This window comes from Primulina tabacum, unplaced genomic scaffold (assembly GCF_025594145.1).
Source record: "Primulina tabacum isolate GXHZ01 unplaced genomic scaffold, ASM2559414v2 Contig387, whole genome shotgun sequence".
Taxonomy (NCBI): Eukaryota; Viridiplantae; Streptophyta; class Magnoliopsida; order Lamiales; family Gesneriaceae; genus Primulina; species Primulina tabacum.
The window spans coordinates 69913-93694 of record NW_027459734.1 but is presented as its reverse complement, the minus strand read 5'-3'; the positions used below and the strand labels follow the sequence as shown (position 1 = coordinate 93694).

Sequence of the window (23782 nt, the reverse complement as noted above, 5' to 3'; positions counted from 1 at the left end):
AATTGAAAATATATGTCTGAGATTGAAAATTACTACATAAAACACTAAATCGAAAAAAAAAAAACATATATCACCAAAATTGGAGTTTAAGAAAACTACCCAAAACAATTATCTAAGTTTACCTATATTTAGTTTTGGCCCTTTTACAAATCAAAATTGAGTCTTGGTCCCGTAACTTATATTTTTTTGGATTTTGGTTTTATTTAGTCGCTTGACTTCCGAAAATTCTGACATGTAGTGATGATCTAGGGCCCACCTACCTCTATTTTTAATTTTTTATATTATAAATTATAAAATTTTGTTAAATAAATAATATTTGATAAAAAATATAAATATTATCTCGATTCACACTGAAAATAATTTTTTAAAATTTATTTTCTCAATTTTATCTAAAACTTGTGTATTTATATAATTTTTTTATCTTTTTATAATTTAAATTGATATATTAATATTTGATTTGGAAATATTAACGTTCTAATTTTGGTCAATTTTTTGTATAATCAATTGCTATGAAATATGTTAATTATGAAATATGGAAAATTCGACGTGATAGTTGTCATGCCCCATGATCGGATATATTGACATTGGCTTTGTACAACAATTAGACATTATTATCGACAAGTCTCATAACATAAGATCCATAAAATCAATCTATATCATAATCAAATTTATCTTTACAATGCATAAATCAAAGAAAAAAAAACAGAATTATGAAATGTTTTAAAACTTAAATAAAATATAAATAGCAAACTAAACGTAGGACCGAACGCTTGACGATTTACCAAAAGCTATAGCTAGTAGTAATTGTGCAACTCAAATTTTTTAAACCGCACAACAGCTGAAGCACCACGATTCGATAGCTCTACCAAGCAGGGAGAATTATTACACCCAACAATCTCCCTCCCAATAATTGCACTCCTTGCAATAAATGAAAATCGAACCCATGATCTTGGCTCTGATACCAATTGTAGGACCGAACGTTTGTCGCTTTACCAAAAGTTATAGTTAGTAGTAATGGTGCAACTCAAATCTTTTAAACCGCACAGCAACTCAAACACCACAATTCGATCGCGCTACCAATTAGGGACAATTATTACACCCAAGACTAAATAAGTGCATGAACTTCGTGATAAATCTTCATCACCTACTGTCTGTCTGCTAGAAAATATGTTTGTGATATGCTTGAAAATCTCCAAAATTGTGGTGTAATTTTTAAAAGTGGCTTGAGTGCTTATTTATAGGTATTGCACTCATCTTGATTTTGTCACGAAATCGTGATATTCTTGTCCCACAAATCATTCCATAATCAGCGAAAATTCATTCCATAATCTAGCACTACAAAAAAATGCTAATATCGACAGTCAAAATCATTGTCATTTATATTAGCGGCCGATTTGAATTTCGTCCTTAAAACTCGTCGTTGAAAATTGACGAAGGTTTAGAAAAATCGTCGCTAAATTAGCGACAATTTTTAAAAATCAGCGTTAATTTTGCGACGGTTTTGAGAAGAACACTATCGCTAATTAGCGATTTTTTTTTCACAAACCGTCACTAGATAAAAAACTTCAAAATATTAAATAAGAAAATAAATATTATATTAAATTATTTTCCACTGTTTTGTCACGGTTTTTAACAAAAACTGTCACCAAATTAAAATTTTCTAAATTTTAAATAATTATGATATTTAATTATTGTTCGCTAATTTAAAACAACTTTTTATTTAAACCCGTCGTCATTGTTCAAAAACTATAGCTAAATTAAAATTTTAAAAATATTAAATAAGCATGGAATTGTAAATAATAATTTTATTAAATAATAAATTAATATTTAATAATAATATAATACATTACTTTAAATAATAATTAATATCAATAATTATACACATAATTATATATAGCTTGCTACATATTAAATGTAAATTTATATAATTAACATACATAAAAAAAATACGCTATAACTCATGCATAGATATGCTAGTTAGACCAACATACTATTAAATATTACAATAAATTAAATAAACTAACATATAAAATTTTCGTATAAAAATCTAATAGTTAACAAAAAAAATTATGTATATGACATGCAAGTTCTCCACTACATATGTACATCTAACGTATAATTACAAAATATATGCATGCACACAATTCTATACAAAAATATATAGTAATAAATTAAATTTCTAAAACATATACATATAAATTAACTGAAAATTAAATATATATGAAAAACTTGGTTGACGACTCGATTTATAAAGTTGAAGCATTAAATCAGATCTGCTATTAGACAAAACCACAAGTTAGAGTAATTAAAATAAAATTTGGCCAAAAAACCTGGCAAAAACTCGCACATATAAGATGAGAAAGACGAAAATCGTTGAAAAAATGATAGGAGGGTGATATATAAGCAACTAGTGATAGTTTTTGAAGAAATCTTCGCAATTTTATGGTGGTTTATTAACTTTCAAAGTTATGACAAAATTTAATTTAGAAATTTGCGAGCGAAATTATACATACCGTCGCTATGTATTTAAGTGCGACAATTTTAGTAGCGATGATGTTTAATATCTGTCAGTAAATTTATCAACGATTTTATAAATTCCATCGTTGTCTAAGGTTTTTATTTGTAGTGTGGTATAAATCATTCTATAATTAATAAAAATCTCTTTCATAATTTCAATCCAAATATTGCCAAAATTCGAAAACTTGAGCACCGAGTCTAAGAATTCCGAACTTTAATAAGCTTGATTTTCGAAAATTATGGTCTTCACAATAGTTTTTTTTTTTTTAAATTTTGATTTTTAAATAAGTTTTCTACAATCAACTTTCTTATAATATAGGTAATTTATTATTATTAACAGTTTATCGATTATTGATTAACAATTTTTTTTTAAATAATAGGTTTTGCCTCCAAACCAAATTTTTTTAGCTTCGTACTTACAACAAAATATCCATCTTTTTGCCATCACCTTTTCCATCCAGTTTTCTTTTACGATTCTATCCATAAGATTATCACCATGCAAGCTTAATATTCGAAAGTATCAACCACAGGTTAACATCTGTGTTAGATCATAAAACAACCCAGTCCGCATGAAATTTAGGTGAAAAAGTTCGGATAGCCCAAGTTGCTATAGAAGTTCATTGTAACCTCATTATAAACTCATTTTAAATTTTTAACTTTTAAGATGTGGGACAAAGGGTATCACAACGTTCTTTTTTCCATATGAATCAAGTTTGAGAATAGTTTAAGTGGCTAGAGACTTTATCTTCGAATTCCTCTCCATAGACCTCAATACTATAAATACCGGTGTAAATAACGAATTGAGTCATACAAGAACTAAAACGAGTCATCAGCTAGCTCATCTCTAGAGTTCCCTGCATCACTTCATTGAGTATTTTCTTGAAAAAACTTATGCCCACTGAAGTGTTTGGGGGAACTCCTGAGGTTAGCCGATACAATAATAAGAGAGAAGTCTAATTAAAACTGCCACACAAATCACAGTGATATTGAAGTTGCTAATTAGCTTAACAATGTGTTGCGCCGTCGCCGCTTAAGGTAATTAATCTTCCCTCCCAAGTCTCAAGTACTTGAGTTTCTTATATGTGTATTCTTATAAATTGACCTCTTGGAATTAGAATTCAATTATAAATATAAAATTCTATTGGAAATTTTTAGATCATTAACTTGCTTCTTCTTCGTAGTAAAGCAAGATACCTATATAAGTTACGATTCTAACTAAATAACTATTATTAAATAAAATTATTAAAAATTACAGTTGATTTAATTAAATTATCAATGCATATTTATATTGCTAATTGCATAGAGGTGGCTATCTTATCCATATGAACACTTCAAATTCAGCCATAAATACCTAAAAAATGGTACAGAGATAATGACGAAAGAAGAAGCTTTGGTACGTTGCAAGTACTTTGTTTTGTTTTCTGTTACTTTTTCCCCCACGAAAGTACTGTAAACAAGATACGTACAAGTGTGGGTGTAATTTTGAGGATTTTTATGTATAAACACGTCATGCGATCTTATTACTTTGAGCAAATTTATTAGAAGGCACGTTATTTTATTCATTTGGATGATTAAATGACGTATATAAGGTTGCGATGTTTCCTCAGACCAGCCTGGCTTTGAACCGCCAAGCAACATGACTCCCCCTCAGCAGAAAGCCCATGAAGTTAGCCTGTTGATGGGCGATAGCGATGAGGAATCTGAAGAGGCTCCGTTATATTGAAGCCCTGCAAGAGGACAAGGGGCACAAACCTCAACGTCGAGTTGATCTGAAATTGGAAAACCCTCCCAAGCCTCCCACCTCTAGATTTAGCCCACTATCATCTGTTCATGAGGCTGCATCTCCATGGGGTGGAGACCCCGTTAAATTAGTCCACCTGATTATACTTTCTTTCCTATGGTTCATGATTTAACAGGCTTCTATTCAATATCTCCATGTCTGTTGTTATTAGGTATTTTATCCCTTCTATTAATTTATTATTAATGTTTTTAAACTAATACTTACATCTATCCGTAGTCTAAAATGCTTTAATTTCCACAAAGATTGATGAGACCATGTCAGTGTTGAGCCATTCCCTATCCCTTTGTGGGAGAAGGTACTAAAGCTACATCCTGAGTTTGAGGCCTCAAAGGTGAAGGTCGCTGAGCAGGCGGCCAAACTGGTTGAATGCGAGTCCACCTTTAGTCATCTCCCAATTTTTTTGGAGACAGTGTGTTCTACTCAGCAATCAGCTCTTTCATGTGTTGATAGAAGTAACGGATGCTCAAGTAGTTGCCAAGGAGGACATTTCCGCAGCTTGTCTAATTGGTGAGACCGAAAGAATGATCGAGCGAGCCGGTGAGAATAATGATTATGAAACCTAAAACTTTTTGTTCAAGTTCATATATATAATCTTTAAAAATTTTGTCCAATCAATATGAGACAACAAATGAGGCATCTTAAGGGAAAGAAATATTTTAGGTTCGAGTAGGTCTTTTGTTAGACGGTCTCACGAATCTTTATCTGTGAGAAGGGTCAACTCTACCGATATTCACAATAAAAAATAATAGTCTTAGCATAAAAAGTAATATTTTTTTCATGGATGACCCAAATAAGAGATATGTCTCATAAAATACGACTCATGAGATCATCTCACACAAGTTTTTGCCTTTAGGTTCATGTGAAATGACGTATGATGTTACGGAACTAGCTGAGTCTAAAAGTTTCCGAAGGACTTATAGAAAAATCTTCATTACTATTCTAGGTCTAAGTTCTATTGTATGTAAGACAAGTGTGTAGAGAGTTTTACAACTTTCTATTTGTAAATAATAGTGTAGAGAATTATTGTAAGGTCCGAGAATTTATCACTGTAATCAGATATTGATTAATTAACATAATTGAGATTTCAAGAGCAAAGGAAGATGCGAGAGGAGAAGCCGGGCGTCGGTGCATCATAAGCCAAGATGGTGGACAGAACATCTGGCGCCCGAGCGGCACATTACAACCGCCCGAGCGCCAATGCACCATAAGTCTACCCTTCGGACAGAACATCTGGCGCCCGAGCGGTAGTTTTTGACCGCCCGAGCGCCAGGGGATGAGAATATGAGGGATTGGACAGAAAGTCTGGCGCCCGAGTGGTAGTTTTTGACCGCCCGAGCGCCAGTGTTTAACAAGCCGAGTAACCGAACAGAGTGTTCGGCGCCAGAGCGGTACTTTATGACCGCCCGAGCGCCGCCTGAAAGTTGTGAAAAGTAGACACGTTTCATAAACATGCAACTTAGGATATATATATACATATATACTTCATTTCCAACATATGAAACGAGGAAAGGGAAGAGAGAAATGGCTGAAAATCTTTACGCCTTTATATTTCGATCTGTCCGCTAGATTTTCAATCCAACTTTAGTACTGAGTTTCTATCGACGCAGGCTTCAACTGGGCGTAAGTTTGCTTATGTTTTATGATGATTTGAAATTGTGATACTGCCAGAATCAGATATGATCCATATATGTTGTTCTTGCGATATCAGACATTGTATAATCGAAATTGGATCGAAGAACATATACCGTATAGAATTGTTATGAATTTTCATAATCAATTTGATTATGATTAGACCGATTTGATATCAGAATTGTATTGTTATCGATTATGAGGTGTTGGGATTGATATTTGATGGATACTGTATTGCTGGGTATATTGATATTATTCAGATTTGGATCAGATGAGTTGTTGATTGTGTATACTGATATTGTATTGTCGGTATTTCGAGATTGTACAGTTATGCCGTTGAAACAGAATTTGATTAAGTTCTGATTATATCCAGTATTGATTTGATTGGTGTATTGATATTACACTCCTTGACCTTTGTTATTACCAGATTGATATGGACAGATTTGACTTCGAGACTTCGACTTCGTCAGACCGAGAAGAGAAAGATATAAATTGATGTTGATGCGGGATTGCACAACTCGAGTCCGATTCGACTTGAGTTTCCCAAAATCACATACTTCATCTTATTGCATTGATATTTGCAATTGATGTGATTGTTATCTTTGATCTATTGATTTATGTATTGAGTCATAGGCGGATACGCCTAGTCGTAGACGATTGATCTCGTGACAGGAGTGCCTGATAGTGATGGAATCGTCACGGGCACATTGCACATTGTCACAGGATAGTGATTTGGCGAAAGTGTCAAAGTCTGTGACGGATAGGTCAAGACACCGGACGTTTGGTTATATCGAAGTGGATAGAATTGGAGTTTCTTCTATTACTGATGTTCGATATGGAAAGAGCCAAAGTCCGTGAATAAGAATGTACCACCACCCCGATCGGGAGTGTAGGTGGGTGTATGTTCTTATTCAGATCGGGATCCCTAGATTAGGATGAGTCGAGTCAGAGTCTAAGAATCACGGAATGTGATTCAGAGTTTGTATTGATTCATGTTTCTGATTTTGATACATGTTATGAATATTTGTTTCATGTTGTTATATTTGTTTATATGAAATGCATGTATACATGATTTATACTGGGAATGCAATTCTCACCGGAGTTATCCGGCTGTTGTCTTGTTTGTATGTGTGCATGACAACAGGTGGGACAGGATCAGGATCAGGAAGAGGATGAGAGATTATAGTTAGCATGGAGATCCGGGCCCAAAAGCAGAATATGATTCAGCACTGAATGTATAGTCGTTGAACCTAGTTGAGATGGAGACATGTAATACAGGACGTGTACTTTGATATTGACATGTATACCAGATAGATTATTATTACGTTTTCGCATTTATATTTGTAAATTAAAAAGAAAAAAATTTAGTCCCACTTTTCTTAATTGTTATATTCGACATTAATAATGATTAAGACGTGAATTAGCGTCCGGGTCTCCACAATTATGGAGACTTGATCTCCTCTATTTGATTAGGATGATATCAACCATCCTTTCTTGGAGGAAACTTATATTTATCTATATTCCAACAAAATATGTGCAATTAGATAACAAAATTCACCATGCATGGGAATCAGTAGCAAATGCATATTAGAGGTCACGTTTATATTTAAAGTCAGTATCACATGTATTATACATTCACAAATAAATATTCACTAAATTATTCGTAGGCACGTAGGTCAATAAATTTTATAGGGAGAAATATAGGAAAAAATGAGCCAAGGAAGATGGAAGCTTGGGCTTCAGGTAATGAGGAAACATGACTATGACCAAAAATTAAGAGTATAGTCATTAAACCAAATACAACCTCTTTGGTAGAAATAATCCACTTTCAATCTTATAATTCATCACATTATTTTAAGTCAAGTTGTTATTTTATAGGAAGGATTAGGATTGAGATTTGCATTAAAAATATTTATTTGAGATTGAAAATCATATGCTCTCACTTCTCTCTGGCTGAACATCAAGGCCAAGAAACTATTCGTCGCCATATGTGGTGTGATTACTTCATAAAGGAAAATATCAAGAGAATAAATCACTCTCGATCAGAAATACCCGAACAAGAAGATGGCGAGAAGCTGTCCAAGAGAGAGGGAACACCGTGTGCCGGTGATTCTCGTCGCGAATGGCGATTATGAGAAGAATTTACGGGTGTGGGAGTAGCCATTAAACAAATTAGATTTTTTTTCTGCCGAAAATCAGACAACCAAAGATCACAACCATCCAACACAATTGACAAAAACAAATAAACCAACGAAATCATTAAAAACTTTCCACTTTGCGAGGATCGAAACCCGACCAGCAACCAAAGAAAAGTACACATGTTATAGATAGGATAAACAACATTTTAGTTTGTTTATATATTATTTTAGATGCAAATAATCATAATTAAATCAAAATTTGAGAAAATTCTTTTATATTATATATATATTTATATCATAACTAAAATAATTATTTGAAAAATAAAATGTATTATTATATCTAACATATAATCCTAAATATATTATATTATATTATACACACCCATCGTGTATGTAGTTCATGCTAGTTAGAGTTATCAAAATGGATCAGTCCCATCATGTTGATCCCCTGCTCCACCAAATAAACAGGTTTTTTTGGCTAACTAGCCCGCCAAAGATATGCAGTGGCGGGTTGCACCAACTCATCAAATATAACTAAAAATTGACAGGTTGACCATACCGTCCCAAAAAAATAGAAACCCTAATCTTAGTGTATAAAAAGAATGTTATTAAATATTTGATTTAATCATGATTTTTAACATCTAAAACATATATAAGTAATTGAAATGTTATTTATCATATCTATAATATTTAGTTGAGAAAAAATGGAAAAAATTGATGAGAAATGCTAATTTCAGCTGGCCATTTCCATACTTTTAAAATCATTATTATATTTTTTGTATGTTGCATGCATCTATTTATCTTTATAAGTTGTTAAAAAATCAAGCCAAAGAGCATATATTATCTCGCTAGTTCCATCTCGCTATTTCCGCACTTGAAAAATCATTTTAGAAGTGACATATTGACTCTAACTGGTTCAGAAAAGACATTAATAGCTAAAACTTATTAAGGTCATCTCGAGTTTTGTATAAATATTAAAAGAATTTATTCATCTGACTTATAAACTCTAACAAATATTTTTAACTAAAATCAGCATATATTATACAATAATTTTACTTCAAATCAACATATATTACAAAATGTTTCTTCATACCATAAATAAAAATATTGATATTATTCAGTTATAAAAATATTTTTGACATAAAAAATAATATTTTTCATGGGTCAGTTCGAAAATTCGTCTCATAAAATTTGCCCATGAGATAGTCTCATAAAAGGTTTTTTTTTCTTATTTATAATAGTTAGTTATAAATTTTAAATTGTATTTAAAAATAATCCAAATATTTTATTTGAAAAATTAGAGTTAAATCGATCATCTAAACTAAGTTGGATCGAACCAAATCGAAATCTACGTTTGGTTTGATTTTTAATTCTATTCGCTTCATGATCTTTTGAAAAACCGAAACAATCCGTAGTTCATCAGCCATGGGAGAAATGTCACTACAAATTCTGATTTCAAATATTGAAGCAAGATTGACATATTTGATTATAAAAAAAAAATTAAAAATAAAAATTTTGACATATGGAGAAGAATTATAGTTCTAAGGAATTATTAGATAATTCAAATCCCAACGTGTGATATCTTGATAATTGGATAATAACACTCGCACATCAAAAAGGTAAATGTTTGGAGACACTCCACCGACACATTCCATTCATTTACTTGGAATTTTGGATGAAATATCCGAAATTTGTTCGTTTTCATGCTTTTAGGTTGCAAATTAGGCAAAAACTTATACGAGACAGTCTCACAGATCGATTTCGTGAGACAGATATTTTATTTGGGTCATCGATGAAAAAATATTATTTTGTATGCTAAAAGTATTACTTTTTATTGTGAATATCGGTAGGATTGACCCGTCTCACAGATAAAGATTCGTGAGACCGTTTCACAAGAGACCTACTCTGCAAATTAAACTAACCAGTTGATTTCGACGAAGATATTTGATTTCAGGAAAGATTTGAAAAATTATTTCCAGATGTAACTTATTTTATGTATATTGAAATGAACCACAATTACTATTAAAAAAACAAAACAATATAACACTTGAATTTTGTTAATCTACTCAAGATAAAGAATTTGAAATCCATCCAAATAACCTTATGATTCAATTTTTATTTTAATTATTAAACCTAGACAAGAAAATTTTATAATTTTCGTAATTTTGTTTGTGTATGTAAAACCTTGATATTTTCTTGGTATTAAAAGGTGATTAAACACCCAAATATTTTATCCAATCGATGTGAGACAAATAACATAGCTTCTCACACCCATGAATGAACATCTGGAGCGTAAAGTTTACAAATGACCCAATTATGGGCAGAACGGATGACCCAATTATGGGCAGTCTAAGCTCTAGTACCATGTTAAGATTGGAACTTAGATCTAACTCAACCCCAAAAATTAGCTCAAGGGGGGAGGATTGTCCAAGATCATATATACAACAACCAAGTATTTTATCAAATCGATATGGTACAACTAACATATGTAAAAGACACTGACTTAGAATGAAATTGGGGACATGGCTATTTAAATGAAAATAATACATAATTTTTTAATACTACAAATTAGCTTCCAAAATTCAATAATCTACCTTGAATATTACATTCGTACGGACAACAACTGTCTGATATTAATAAAATTAAAAATCTTCCTAAAAAATAATAATCTATTTATTACAAGCCGAAAAGTTCATGTATTGAACTGTATCTTTAACAAAACATTTGGATATTAACTTTAAGATATATTTTTTATAAACAAAAATTTTCACTACAGAAAATCATAAATTTTACTTCTTCTTGGGATTTTATATACCACACATCGTAGATGATTTATTTTTAATTTTGTAATTTATAATGTATTTATTATTATAATTTACGACTTTATTTAGAATGTGATTAATTAAATATCCTATAAAAGGGTTGCATTTTTTTCTTATTATTATTATTATTATTATTATGGAAGTGCTATGGGGAAGATTATTTTACATTACTTTTATATATCATTTTTCCGACGTGAATTCGTTTACGTGTATGTATACATACGTACGATTATACGTATGATTATATTTGTAAAATTTAGGAAGAAATGAAATTATGGAACAAAAATTGAAACCATATTATATAAACTTGTAACTCTCACAAATCAAAATAAAGCAAGATTTGACATCAATATTAGCTGGTTCCACTTCTCACGTGCTCCATCAGCTGGTGAAAGGTTCCAATATTGCATGCAAGTCCCACTCGTCAGAAATAAATTCCTTAAATTCAGAATTAAATGATTCTCAAATAAATGAAACTTTGTTGTATATTGACGAAAAATCAATTTGCATTAAATGGTCAAGAAAAGAAAAAGTCTCGTAAATTTCCGAAATCCTCGTATAATCTTTCATACATTGTAGTGTTTAAATAAATTAAATTCATTCTTCAATTATTTAAATCTTTTTAAGTTTCTAAATTCGTAGAAACTTATGTCGAATTAAACTTATGTGGTTGAGATATATAAGAAAGTATTCAATTGTTCAAAAGCAATTCGATTAACTCTTCACATTTGAGCTGTCATTTTTCTGAATTTTGCATATTTTCAAGAAAAGTTGAAACCTAGCAAAAAGGAAACAAAATTATCGCAAAATAAAGTCCCACTTTAATAATTTCATCCAATTATCATTGCTAGCTAAAAAAGCCAAGAACACATATTATTCCATCTTCATGAGATATCTAAACTCCAAATATTATTCCATCTTCATGAGATATCCAAACTCCAAATATTTCTGATGATTTCATTATTTTTGAGCTGATTTTCTTGTTGGATTTCTCATCTTCCCACTTAAAATACCAGCATTGAGCTTGATTTTGTGTGAAAATGGAACATCAATGGATGTTGCCAACCATCATTTTCCTGGTAGCTTTCCCATTTTCAATGGCACAATTAGCTTCATCTGAAACCAGATTTCTATTCCAAATTCAACGGTTTCTTGAATATCCACCAGCCCTTGAACAATGGAACAAATGGACAAACTTTTGTACGTTGCCACCAAATCCTTCTCTTACACTTGTCTGTTCAAGTAATCACATCAGTGAACTAACCATTGTAGGGAACAAAAGCTTTGCAGTTTCTGAGCAGACTCTTTCTGATAAGTTCTCACTTGAATCATTCTTCACTGTCTTGACCAAGCTTTCAAGTTTGCAGAAGCTGTCATTGGTTTCTTTAGGATTATGGGGTCAGTTACCCGCGAAAATCAGCCGGTTTCGATCCCTTGAAGTACTGGATATTAGCTCAAACTTCATATATGGTGACATCCCTCCATCAATATCAAGTTACCTGAGTTTAAAAAGTCTTGTGTTGAGTAATAATTTGCTCAATGGGAGTGTTCCAGATCTAAGTGCTCTATCAGTGCTTGAAGAGCTGGACTTGAGTAGCAATTTTTTGGGGCCTGAATTTCCATCTTTAGGCAACGATCTTGTATCTGTTCTTATTGGGAACAATTCTTTGAAATCTGAAATTCCACAAGATTTCAACAAAATGAATAGGCTTCAAGTTCTTGATTTGTCATCCAATAACCTCATTGGATCAACCCCTTCATTCTTGTTTTCCATGCCATCAATTCAGTACATTAGTCTGGCTAAAAATCAGTTAAGTGGGGTACTTGCCGCAGATGTTTCATGCAACATCAAACTTGGTTATGTGGACATTTCAAATAACCTATTAACTGGGAAATTACCTTCTTGTCTAGCATTAAATGTCGGAAACAGGACATTAATTACTCTGTGGAATTGTCTGTCAAACACCACCTCGGGGTATCAGAGACCTACTTCTTTCTGCCAAAAAGATGATGCACTAGCTGTTCATCCTTCGGCAAGAATCCAGAAGGAGCAACCGGTGATGAAACTGGGTACTGTAGTTGGTATCATTGGGGGCATTGTTGCAATCTTAGGCGTCTTGGGGTTCTTGTTTTTGGCAATCATGAAAAGGGCACAAAGAAAAAGAGGCTGTGAGTACAAATATGATGATGTTGTGATCCAGAAAACTTATGGTCCCGGATCCTCGATCGCAAGTAAGTCCCCCAATCCTTTTTTTCTTTAGCATCTAGAAATAGTTAGAAAGTACTTGAGTCAAAAGCATAACGAATATTTCATAGCATAACGGGATGAATATTTCATATTTTAACATCTCTCGCACCTCAAAAAGGGATTCAAATATATGTTCCAAAATTAAATATTCGAAGTTGCATGTATTTTGGTGGGGTATCGGGTTGTAAAAGCCTAAAAAATAACATACAAGATCGGATTATTTAAATATAAAGGAGAATGTGAACCAGTGCTTTTAAATTGTAATCTTTATTATGATGTAAAGTTAAAAATCTACTCTTTAAAAAATCCGAGTTCATGGGAGTGGCAACTAATACAAGTTGATTGATGCAACCCGGACGAAACGGACGAGTCGGGTCAGAAACTCTGCCGGGTAAACTATCATGATATTGAAGGAAATAGGAGTTTAGACGCCGGGCTTGGATCGTAACTTCTCGAGCTCCTTGGAGGATCTGTGAATAAGAAAATAACCACGTGAATGGGCGCCGGAGGGGAGTCCGGCGTGGCCACTCCGATGCTTAAGTCAGCAGGGTACTCAAGCAATAAAACCAATGTAGCCAAGTGATGGCTGTGATGATTGGTGTGTAGTAAATGAGAGTATTAAATGTGAATCAATATCTCAAAGATCGTATATGCAAGTAAAGGACCTGATATTTATAGTAGAGGATACAATGATGACCTCGTTTTTCGTGTGAGAGCATTAATTATAATAGGGTGTCTGATTATACCCCATTGTTCTGACATGTCAAATCGCACACTTGTCACATCCAGGCCACTTGATTCATTGACCACTTGTAATAATGTCAGAGATAAATCGGCTATAAACACTGTTGATCGGCGGCATTAAATACTTCACTCATATCGAAGTGAGCAGGGTGAGGTATTCCTTGGGATTCCTTATAAGAACATAAATGTATAACTTCTCAGAGAGGTTCTGCTTCGGGTGATCTCGTGGCCTGGCCTCTGATTGACCGGCCCTTCCGTGGGTTCTTCCAGCCACTTTCTCGTTATCCTGGGTAATTTCATGACTCGGGTGCCGATCCGTCCGATTACTTTATTGGTATGGTCAGAACCTTTTATTCTCCTGACCCGGGCATTAAACCATGGATATTATCCATGACCTGAGATATCTCGGGGCATCATCATTGATAGTTTATCATCCATGAATTTGAATCAAGAAATTTTCATCGCATGTCATCGGGAAATATACCGCAGACAGGTCAAATGGCATCGCCGGGACTGCCACCATATCATGTGTTCACGTTAGAGGAAATTAAGGATGCAACCAACAATTTCGATACAAATAATCTCGTGGGAGAAGGATCACAGGGTCAGGTGAAGAAGCTATTTTCTCGTGTGTGTGTTTGATGTGAGTGAATATGTAAGCTTGTGCCAGAATTCAACTCGTTTATTTATTTATTTTCAACAGATATACAAAGGTAGACTCAGAGATGGATCATCAATCTTAGTGAAGTGTATCAAGCTAAAACAGAAGTATTCACCAAAAGCTCTGCAGCACCACATGGAAGTTGTATCGAAGCTGAGGCACAGCCATTTAGTCAGCGTTCTCGGGCACGGCATTGCCACGTACCCAGACCATCCAAACACGACCAATACAGTGTATATCTTCCTCGAAAATATAGCCAAGGGGTCGTTGAGGGATCACCTAACTGGTACTCAACTTTTAAAACTGATATTTTGAAATGCATATTCTTGAAGAAGGTACGGAGGAACACTTATTCACATTTGGCAGATTGGAGAAAAAGGGAAGTTCTGAAATGGCCACAGAGAATGGCAATCACTATGGGCATTGCCAGGGGTATTCAATACCTGCATACAGGAGGAGTTCAAGGAAACAACCTGAAAATCGAAAATATACTGTTAGATGAGAGTCTCACTCCTAAAATAAGCAGCTATAAAATAGCACTTCCATCTAAGGTAATTCATTTATGTGGTTAAATTGGTATATTTCTGCGCATATAAATTATAATACATCTATATTTATGTAGGCCAACAAGTAAGAGTAAGCAAAAAATTCGTACTGGCTCATTTTAACATATGGAAATTGCAGGTTGGTGCAGAAAACTCACTTGATAGCAAGGACACCTCAAATCAGTTACGCCTTCTTACCCTTTTTAAGTCTCATTTTCCTGGATACTTCCTCAGTTTTTCGAAATTGTTGTTATGAATTGGCATGAAGGTTCAAACGATTGAACGTTGGTCCATATTTTTCGTGTTAATGAGTTTAATATCGCATCTTGAAACAAATGTAAGAGTTGAGATAAAGCAAGCATAACATGATAATCTCACACGATGCTCCATATCTAGCAGTGAAGATCCAGAGAAGGAAGACATTTATCGACTGGGAGTTATCCTAACCGGAGTTATCACTGGTAGACCAATACAATCTAAGAGTGAATCCGATGACCTTAAGTATCAGGTGGTGCAGCTGCCCTAGGCAATTAGGCCGAATTTTCCACTTTCTCACAAAGGATTACTGAACTTTAGCATGTGTTGATTCATTTACAGATATAGAGGATCTTGTCAGAATCACCATCGAAACTACGAGACTTAGTCGACCCCTCTATGTGTGGAACTTCTGCATATGAATCCTTGAAAACGGTTGCACAGATCACTGTAAACTGCCTATGCAAAGATCCAATAGGGCGACCTACGGTTGAAGACGTACTTTGGCATCTGCAGTATTCAGTTCAAGTTCAAGAGGGTTGGACAAACAGTGGAAACCTCAGTGGAAATATTAGTGGAAACCTTGATACAAAGTTGTAAAGTTCCATGCCAATAATATTCTGCTGTAATAATTCTTTCAATTCAAAGTCATCCTGGGACTTGGACTTCATATGCTGTTTCAGTTGCTCTAGTATGTAACTAATATTGAAAATTTTAAATTAAGATCTCTTGGGTAATTATCATTTCCACCAGTTAGGCAATTATATGCATTTACAAGGTAATCGAACATCAAAATTTTCTCATCATTCGAGGTAAGACCACGATTCTAAAACAAAACGTTCCGAATTTATTGAGGATATTACTTTGACATATCACGTACACCTAAGTAAAAGAAAAGGGTATTTCCCCAAACCTTAGTCTGGTCGATGTACTCATACAACAGAGAAACATTACCCAAAATAAGGAGGGACAAAACAAATTTACAACAGTAGAAAACAAAGATAAGAATGACGAAAAAGAGAAGAGGCCATCCTTTGCTTAACTAGCAACCTCAGGAGCGAAGTTTTCCTCCTATCTGCTCCACTCATAGTCGACAGTAGAATTCGCATTGTTTAGACGACTCATCTCTTCAGGTCTTGTCAAGTTTGCAAGTGTATGCCAACCCAAAAGGTATGGCAAAATGAACTGCAACGACATCAAATGAGAAGTGGTCATTATAAATGTAGTACATGTTTGTGCAGATTTAAAACGGTCAACCATATGAAAAAATTTAACACGTAAAATGCTCCCGCGTGACTCACGATCAAAGCTGAAATGGCCAAACAGTTTATTGCATAAAGGCCGGATTGATTCCAAGCAAATAATAAAGGTCTTAAAGAAATTCTTATGGCTCCTACCAGAATGGCAATCAATAGGGCAATGATATAAATTCCGCAAATACAACATGTTAAGGGAATTGAATAATGGACAAAGCTGCGACTTACATTGAATGATGTCACAAGGACAGCAAACTCTGCCTTAGTGATGGGGATATAAATATTCTCGTCCACATTTATAAGCTTGTTTTGAACACCTTTAAACCATCAAACAATCTCACGATCAAAAGGCTTAATATGAGAATATACTGTACTCTCAAAAAGTTCGTGACATGATTTTAAGATATATGTCATTACTGAGATTGAAGAAGTGTCCAGAACCATCAGGCAAGGGCTCCACTTTCAACACTTTCCTCACTTTGCCTTCTTCGCTGCACAAGTTAACTCACAAAAGACATTTACGAAGACATAAATTAATTTAGTCCTTTACAACAAGTCTTTAACAATGGCTTGCAAGGTGCCAGAAGTGAAAGACTAATTAAATTAAAGTGCTAGGTCATATTGTTTCAAAAGTGTTATGCAAATGAACAATCCACAGGCGACTCTATGCTGCTGCTATGCACGAGTTATTGACCTAAGCAAGAAACTAGTGAACACAAAATAACAAAAACTCTAAGATTTCATTAATAAAAATCAGATAGTATGTACAGAAGGATGGTATAATCTGACCTTCTTCCTTTATTAGGATCATGAAAAAATTCACAAGAATCTCGAGGCCCAAGGCTGATAATGTTTCCTATTTCAGTCACGGACAATGAGAATAACTGGAAATAAGCAAAACCAAACACTATTAAAGAAAATCCAGGCCAAGGTCAACAGCATACATTACATCCACCTTTCAAAAAATCCACATGGTGAGAATCGTGGTTTTATTTAGTTTTTGTTTGTCTCGAAGCAATCAAAACAGATATGCCACAAGGAAAAGTTCCAAAATATCACCTTTTAAAATGTGATATCGATTATTCTCAAGAAAGTTGAGCGTTAAAAATTGGGTCCAATGTGCACACTTATTCTGATATGGTTATGTAAACATCTTGTTGAATAAAATTATTGCAGTTTGGCATTCATATAATGATGAATACAAATGCATAAACATTTAATATTAGATGATGATGAAATAAAATCTCTTTTCTTCTCTCTGGTTATTTTCCCATCCTCTCTGTTTTCTTTGGCACACTCTCGACCTCCCCTTTACTTCTCAATTTTTAGGAATAAATCACTCACTCAATGAACAAATTCTCGACGCATATTTGGATTATATCATACCTACGCATGAGTTCCCTCGTGTATAAAAATAAAATAACAAAGTAAAAGTACATTTACCTGCTTTCTACTCCAATCATATTGGCGCATGCCAGCTGCAGGAGCAAACTGGAGCAAAACAAAACCCTCCTTTGATAGTTTGAACGCCCCAGACTGAACCATAAACCAACTATTGCGAATAAATCAATATAATCAGACAACAAAAGAAATGGCATATAACAAGAGCTCAAAACCACTAGAAGGCTCAAGAAATATACTTCTAAAGGCGAGAACTCTGGAGGGCGTGGCTCCACCGCAAGAGCAGATTTCCCTTTGTATATAGTGTACCCTACATATACCCTTGGTGGCGATTGTCCTGCTACATACGTTTCAAAATTAAAGGATTCTGTTTCATTTTCTATCAATCAACAAGAAGCAAAATTTCTCAGTTTCTGTTAGATTACTAAAAATGTGCATACGCCTCATTCTTAGAACAATTTATACACCCAGTTCATGTTGCCTATTCGTCATAAGTAAAAAAACAAGGCAATAATAACTCAAAGATAAACAAAAGCTGAACATGTTATATTTCTATTAATTTTTTAGGTTAAAAAATGTTGTAAAACCAGAAAATATGCGTACATGATTTGCCAAACTAAACTCCTCTTCGACAGAAGATTTTGAAAGTCGTACTTCTTTTAACTTTTAGAAACACAGAGGAACGAATCAACGTAGACAAGCTTCATTTGATTAAATTAAGCAAAACCACTAATAACAACCAAAAAGAACATAAATCCAAATATAAAGAAGATAATCCTGTCTGAACACGCAAAGGAGAAAGCCTACTATATGGGACTGTGAAATGGAAATAAACAAATGAAAATTTAGTAACACCTCACCAGAAGAAAGTAAAAAGGTTCTATAGCACTAAAGTTTAAAACCAAAATTATGTATACCAAAGGATACATGAAAAAAAAAGACCAATGAAAAAAAATTAAACAAGCATAGCATTAGCATCTAAACCTAATATATGCCAAAACATAAAGAAAAAAAACAACCAAGATTAAAGTCGGCTCTCAGTTAATTATAGATTATACAAAAATGATTTTCTTAAAATAACAACGCTAAAGCCTACAAAGGTGGTCTGAAATAGCCAAAAGGGAGCTGCCCCAGCAAAACCCACAAAGCAAAATCAAATCTTGAAACCACTGCTACAGAACAACAAACGGTCAAACAAAAGTACTTCACACTTACCAGGCTGAGAGGGAGAAGGAGATTCATATGAAGAAAACCTCCGCTGCTGTTGCTGTTGCCGTTGTTCTTGAGGTGTAAGGTATTGAGATTTAACACTAAAAGATACATTTGTAGAGCATTTTCCATATGGGGCGGTGAGAAAAACGTCATTTTTTCGTCTGGTGACAAGAATAGAGGTGGGTATGGTGGAATTACAAGAGGAAAGTTTTTGGGGGTTTTGAATTGAGAGTCTTCCTCTTCCTCCTGGTGCAGTTATATTGAGGCTAAGCATTTCGCTCAAATTTCAAAACGTTGTCTTGGCATACATGAGGAGGGTTTTGTGAGGTTTTTGAGGAAGAGGTCCCGAACTTGAGAGGGGCTCGGTGGAAAGATTGTCGAAATGGCACGTAGTGAGTGTGCGTTCGAGAGGAGAACGATAAAACGATCCTACTTCGACCGTCGAAACTTTTCTTAAAAGCGTGCTTTTATGGGTTTTTTTAAAACGATCTTTCGTTTTTTTATTTTGTCATTTAGGCTGCGTTTGGTAAGGGTGATAAGGTGGATTTATGAATTTTTAACTCACCTTATCCCATGTTTGGTACAATTTTTATTTAACCAAGTCAATCCCTCCTATGAATATTATATATTAATTGGGATAAAATAATCACTACTCACCCCTTAGTATTATTTATCATACTTTTAATTCATCTTATTTTTTCAATTTTATCCTTCTATTAAATCCAAACTCACCACCACTTCCCTTCACCGACCGCCGACCGACCATCCCGCCGTCGACCACCGACGGCCGTCGCCCGACGCCGTCGACTGTCGCCGACTCCGCCGGCCGCCTCCCGACGCCGTCGACTGTCGTCGACTCCGCCGGCCGCCTCCCGATGCCGACCACCCCTCCAACCCCCGCCAGCCGTCGCCCGACGCCGCCGCCACTGCCGACCACCCCCTCCTCCTGCCGGCCGACCCCGTCGCCGCTGCCTCCCTACCCGCCGACCACCACCGCCGCAATAGTGGGAGGACAATTTTGTCATTTTATCAAAAGATTATTATTTATCACATTCTTAATAATAATACCAAACATAATATTATGTTATCATTATCTACTTCAATCATTTTTTTTATCATTTCTCTCTTGAATATTTCATAATTAAGTATCGGTCTGATTGTCCAAGCTTTAACAAATAGACAGACAGGTAGATAGATATAGTATTTATTACTAAATTTATATAAGTTATATATTGATCAAATCATTAGTACATATTGATGTTCTAAAATTGCAATCTTATAACACATTACTAGTCCAAAACTTGCAGAAATCATACATTGAATTTTAAAACATTACAGGTTATTATGATTCAATCACGACAAAGAACAACAATAGTGTGTCTTTTTCTTTGTAATGAACTACATGTTTATTCACCAATTGAAGATTCTAGAATTAAGGAAATGAAACGGTTTGGAAAAATAAGATTAACATGGCCTGCCTCTGATGCACCTGAGGGCACCGGCGTAACGAGTCAGCCTCCCTACAAATGAACCAGGCTTGAACCTGATGGTATTTCTCGCTGTCAACGGATTTCTTGTCATTGGAGGCCCTGATTCTGTGAAGAAGGCTCCGTTCATGAACAGATCGCCCTCGGACCGCCATTGCCATTTCATCCATTCGCTCTTCGGAGCATAGTCCCTCTTGGTTACCTATGCGCATGGGATTCACATTTTAGGACTCCCGTTAGACATAGTGAAAATGACAAGTTGATACGTTTATGTTTTTTTTTTTGTTACCTCTTTGATATATCGACCGTTTGAGGCTCTGAATCGGTTTCCTTGGCTAAGAATGGTGGGATGTGCGCTACCGCCGATGGCGTACAGTTCCCAGTGGGAGTAATCGTTGTTGACGACATGGAAGAAACCCCATCGGCACCGTGGCATTCTCTGGATCAAACCCACTCCGAACCGGTTGAAAGCCACCGTGACTTGCATGATTGCATCTTTAGCATCGCTATCATGTGCACCCAAGAGCATCACCTGCAGAAGCCCGAATCATGGGAGGTACGTGGCTCGATAATAATTTTATATTTCAAATATATATAGTAGAAAAAGGACAACGGTGACGGCTAATGAATCGGAGGCGATCCAACTTACATCATTATGGTGGTTGAATTTGCAGTTGGAGATGGTTATAGCAGTGGAAGCCTCGATCACATCAATAAGTCCATCTGTAGCTTTAGATAAAGAAACATGATCTATCCATATATTGCTTGAACTATAAACCGATATGGCATCTCCATCGCTCCTAGTTCGGAAACCAAGGTGGTTAATCGCGTCCCGGATCAGCCCACCTGAGGCCGGAATTATGTCGTGGATCCACACATTGTGAATGATCACATTTTGGACAAATTGGAGTGTTAAGCCTGCACCAAAAGCAATGTGCACTTCTGCTCCTCTCCCATCTATGGTCTTGTGGCTGGTAAAAATTAGCTCTTGCCTTAACCTGATGATCATGTGATGAGAGAAGATGATCCATAGCGGCTCCGGTTGGATCACAGCGTGGCGGATGGTTCCAGGCTTTGGGTTGTCCACGTTGTCATCAGATGGATTGGTTACGACGTAGATTCGCCCCATTTTGCCTCCTGTGGTGTGGTGTCCGAAGCCTCTGGCACAGTCGGCTAGCTTCTTCCGGTTGTTGGCCCAGTTTCGGTCGCAACGCCAACACTGGTCGATGGCGTTCGTGGCCCGGCAGCCACGTTCTCGGAGGTTCCGCCTTGTAACATTTTCGCTTGCCAACTCCCTGCATGCATTCGGCCGCGGGTAATTACATTATATATACACGGATATCTATACATATATGTTAGAACATTAAGGAAAACAATTTGTATATGAATTAAAATGACTTACTCGCCAACTAGTTGGTTAAAATCATCTGTCACCTCCTCAGGTTTAGGATTAAATGCTTTCAAAGATGCCTCAAAGGATTCCTCAGCTCTCTTCTGCAAATACTCGTCGTAGTTTGCGATTTTAGCGCTGGATCTTGGTATCATTTCGATAACTAACAAGAATCCGAACGCCACAAGGATCGATAATTTAATATAAGTTAGCGCCATTGAAGCGCCAACTACAAGTTTCGCTTGAATCTTATAATTATTTTTTTCGCACAGAACCTGAATCACTGGGAAAACTTTACCAGTGATTCGCTGTCCTTCGAAAAGATTAAATGTTGGGAACAAGTTGGTTTGTATATAATGATGGGAAAATTTTGAAGAGAAAAATAAGGATGAAACAGACATACGCCACAAGGAGTTGAAGTTGAGAAGCATGAGGCTTGAAGAATGGTGAACCAATTACCGACATATGGTGGTGGTTAATCATAAATTAACTAACTTTTATATTCTTTCTCTAAAAATATATAAATTTTATGATTAAGTATACAATTTTATGACATCAAACATTTTAAGTGTCTAGTCGCTATTTTCGATTTCACATCATTACTCTAAGGAAAATAAACCAAAAAAATAACAAACAAACAAAATTACGAGACTAAGACCCAATTTTGACTAATTAGATAACCAAATTAGAAGACATGACAACATATGATACCAGTTAAGCATGAGTAAAACTCTTGTGAGACGATTTCACGAATCTTTATCTGTAAGACGGGTCAATCCTACCGATATTCACAATAAAAAGTAATACTCTTAGCATAAAAAGTAATATTTTTTCATAGATCATCTAAATAAGATATACGTCTCATAAAATACGACCGTCTCACACGAGTTTTTGTCGTTAAGCAATTTTCTCTATATTTATAATTATATTCAAGAGACATAATCACTTAAGATAAATTGTAGCTTACTGTTTTCTTAAGTTTGATTTGACTTGAACTATACTTTGTTTTGTTTTAAAAGAATGGCAATTCGACGATATTTTAAGTTTTTAACATTTTGTTCATGATTTAATGCATAGTATCCAATTGTGGTAGATTAATTAACAACACGAGGATAGCATAACTTTATTTAATCATTTATTTACGTTTGAGTTTCTACTAATACAATTTTTTATTTTAGAAGTTATACTGATATTGTAGAATCGAGTGTTTGTCATTTTACCAAAAGTTATAGCTAGTAGTAACAGTATAACACAAATTTTTTAAATTGTACAGTAGTTCAAGTATCATGTTTCTATTGTTCTACTCAGTATGAACAATTATTACACCCAATAGATATTATTTTCAAAAATAATAATTAATATTTTAAAATTGATGTAACCAAAAATTTGTATTTTAGGTTCAGTCTGGTGAGCTAAATGATCCTTGTTGATTTGTTGCGGACTGAGTAGAACGTCAATATTGGTGCAGGCCGAGCAGAACGATGATATGGATATGCATGGATGAACAAAAGGTTATAAAAAGCCGAAAGTGTTTCCGATATAGCCTCTCTGGTATTTAAGTCGATATTGATATCAAACTTAAGTGTGTGATAAAAGTAGTGTTAGTGACCGCATTGAGTTAATGTAAGAAATTATGAGAGATATCATATATTTATAAAGTTAAGAGGGACTAGATA

General features: G+C 34.7%; 3 protein-coding genes across 4 annotated transcripts; 1 reads left to right on the top strand and 2 right to left on the bottom strand.

Annotated features, from left to right (window-relative positions):
• Positions 1-11743: 11743 nt before the first annotated feature.
• On the top strand, positions 11744-15843 carry LOC142534125 (putative LRR receptor-like serine/threonine-protein kinase At1g14390). The gene is made up of 6 exons (XM_075641038.1): positions 11744-13140; positions 14376-14508; positions 14603-14846; positions 14927-15111; positions 15245-15288; positions 15502-15843. The coding sequence occupies exons 1-6, from the start codon at positions 11948-11950 to the stop codon at positions 15629-15631; spliced, it is 1929 nt and encodes a 642-aa protein (XP_075497153.1). The 5' UTR covers positions 11744-11947; the 3' UTR covers positions 15632-15843.
• Positions 15844-16147: 304 nt separating this feature from the next.
• Positions 16148-19685, bottom strand: LOC142534126 (single-stranded DNA-binding protein WHY1, chloroplastic-like). Of its 2 annotated transcripts, none has more exons than XM_075641039.1 (7): positions 19233-19685; positions 18257-18357; positions 18060-18152; positions 17406-17500; positions 17034-17107; positions 16845-16933; positions 16148-16545 (listed from the first exon to the last, which is right to left on the bottom strand). In XM_075641039.1, the coding sequence occupies exons 1-7, from the start codon at positions 19501-19503 to the stop codon at positions 16432-16434; spliced, it is 837 nt and encodes a 278-aa protein (XP_075497154.1). In that variant the 5' UTR covers positions 19504-19685; the 3' UTR covers positions 16148-16431. The 2 variants fall into 2 exon arrangements, with proteins under 2 accessions (XP_075497154.1, XP_075497155.1); XM_075641040.1 differs by having other exon boundaries at positions 18257-18354; positions 19233-19683.
• Positions 19686-20521: 836 nt separating this feature from the next.
• On the bottom strand, positions 20522-22439 carry LOC142534124 (pectate lyase-like). The gene is made up of 4 exons (XM_075641036.1): positions 22119-22439; positions 21366-22011; positions 21006-21248; positions 20522-20918 (listed from the first exon to the last, which is right to left on the bottom strand). Exons 1-4 carry the CDS (start codon positions 22322-22324, stop codon positions 20694-20696), a joined length of 1320 nt encoding a protein of 439 aa, XP_075497151.1. The 5' UTR covers positions 22325-22439; the 3' UTR covers positions 20522-20693.
• Positions 22440-23782: the final 1343 nt, after the last annotated feature.

Coding starts and splice junctions, on each gene's coding strand:
- LOC142534125 (XM_075641038.1), top strand. CDS start 11,948: ATGGAACATCAATGGATGTTGCCAACCATCATTTTCCTGGTAGCTTTC. Junction 13,141..14,375: donor CCCGGATCCTCGATCGCAAG/TAAGTCCCCCAA, acceptor CATGTCATCGGG/AAATATACCGCAGACAGGTC. Junction 15,112..15,244: donor AAATAGCACTTCCATCTAAG/GTAATTCATTTA, acceptor TGGAAATTGCAG/GTTGGTGCAGAAAACTCACT.
- LOC142534126 (XM_075641039.1), bottom strand. CDS start 19,503: ATGCTTAGCCTCAATATAACTGCACCAGGAGGAAGAGGAAGACTCTCA. Junction 18,153..18,256: donor CAGAGTTCTCGCCTTTAGAA/GTATATTTCTTG, acceptor TTTATGGTTCAG/TCTGGGGCGTTCAAACTATC. Junction 16,934..17,033: donor TGGACACTTCTTCAATCTCA/GTAATGACATAT, acceptor GATGGTTTAAAG/GTGTTCAAAACAAGCTTATA.
- LOC142534124 (XM_075641036.1), bottom strand. CDS start 22,324: ATGGCGCTAACTTATATTAAATTATCGATCCTTGTGGCGTTCGGATTC. Junction 22,012..22,118: donor TTTAACCAACTAGTTGGCGA/GTAAGTCATTTT, acceptor GAATGCATGCAG/GGAGTTGGCAAGCGAAAATG. Junction 21,249..21,365: donor AATTCAACCACCATAATGAT/GTAAGTTGGATC, acceptor GGGCTTCTGCAG/GTGATGCTCTTGGGTGCACA.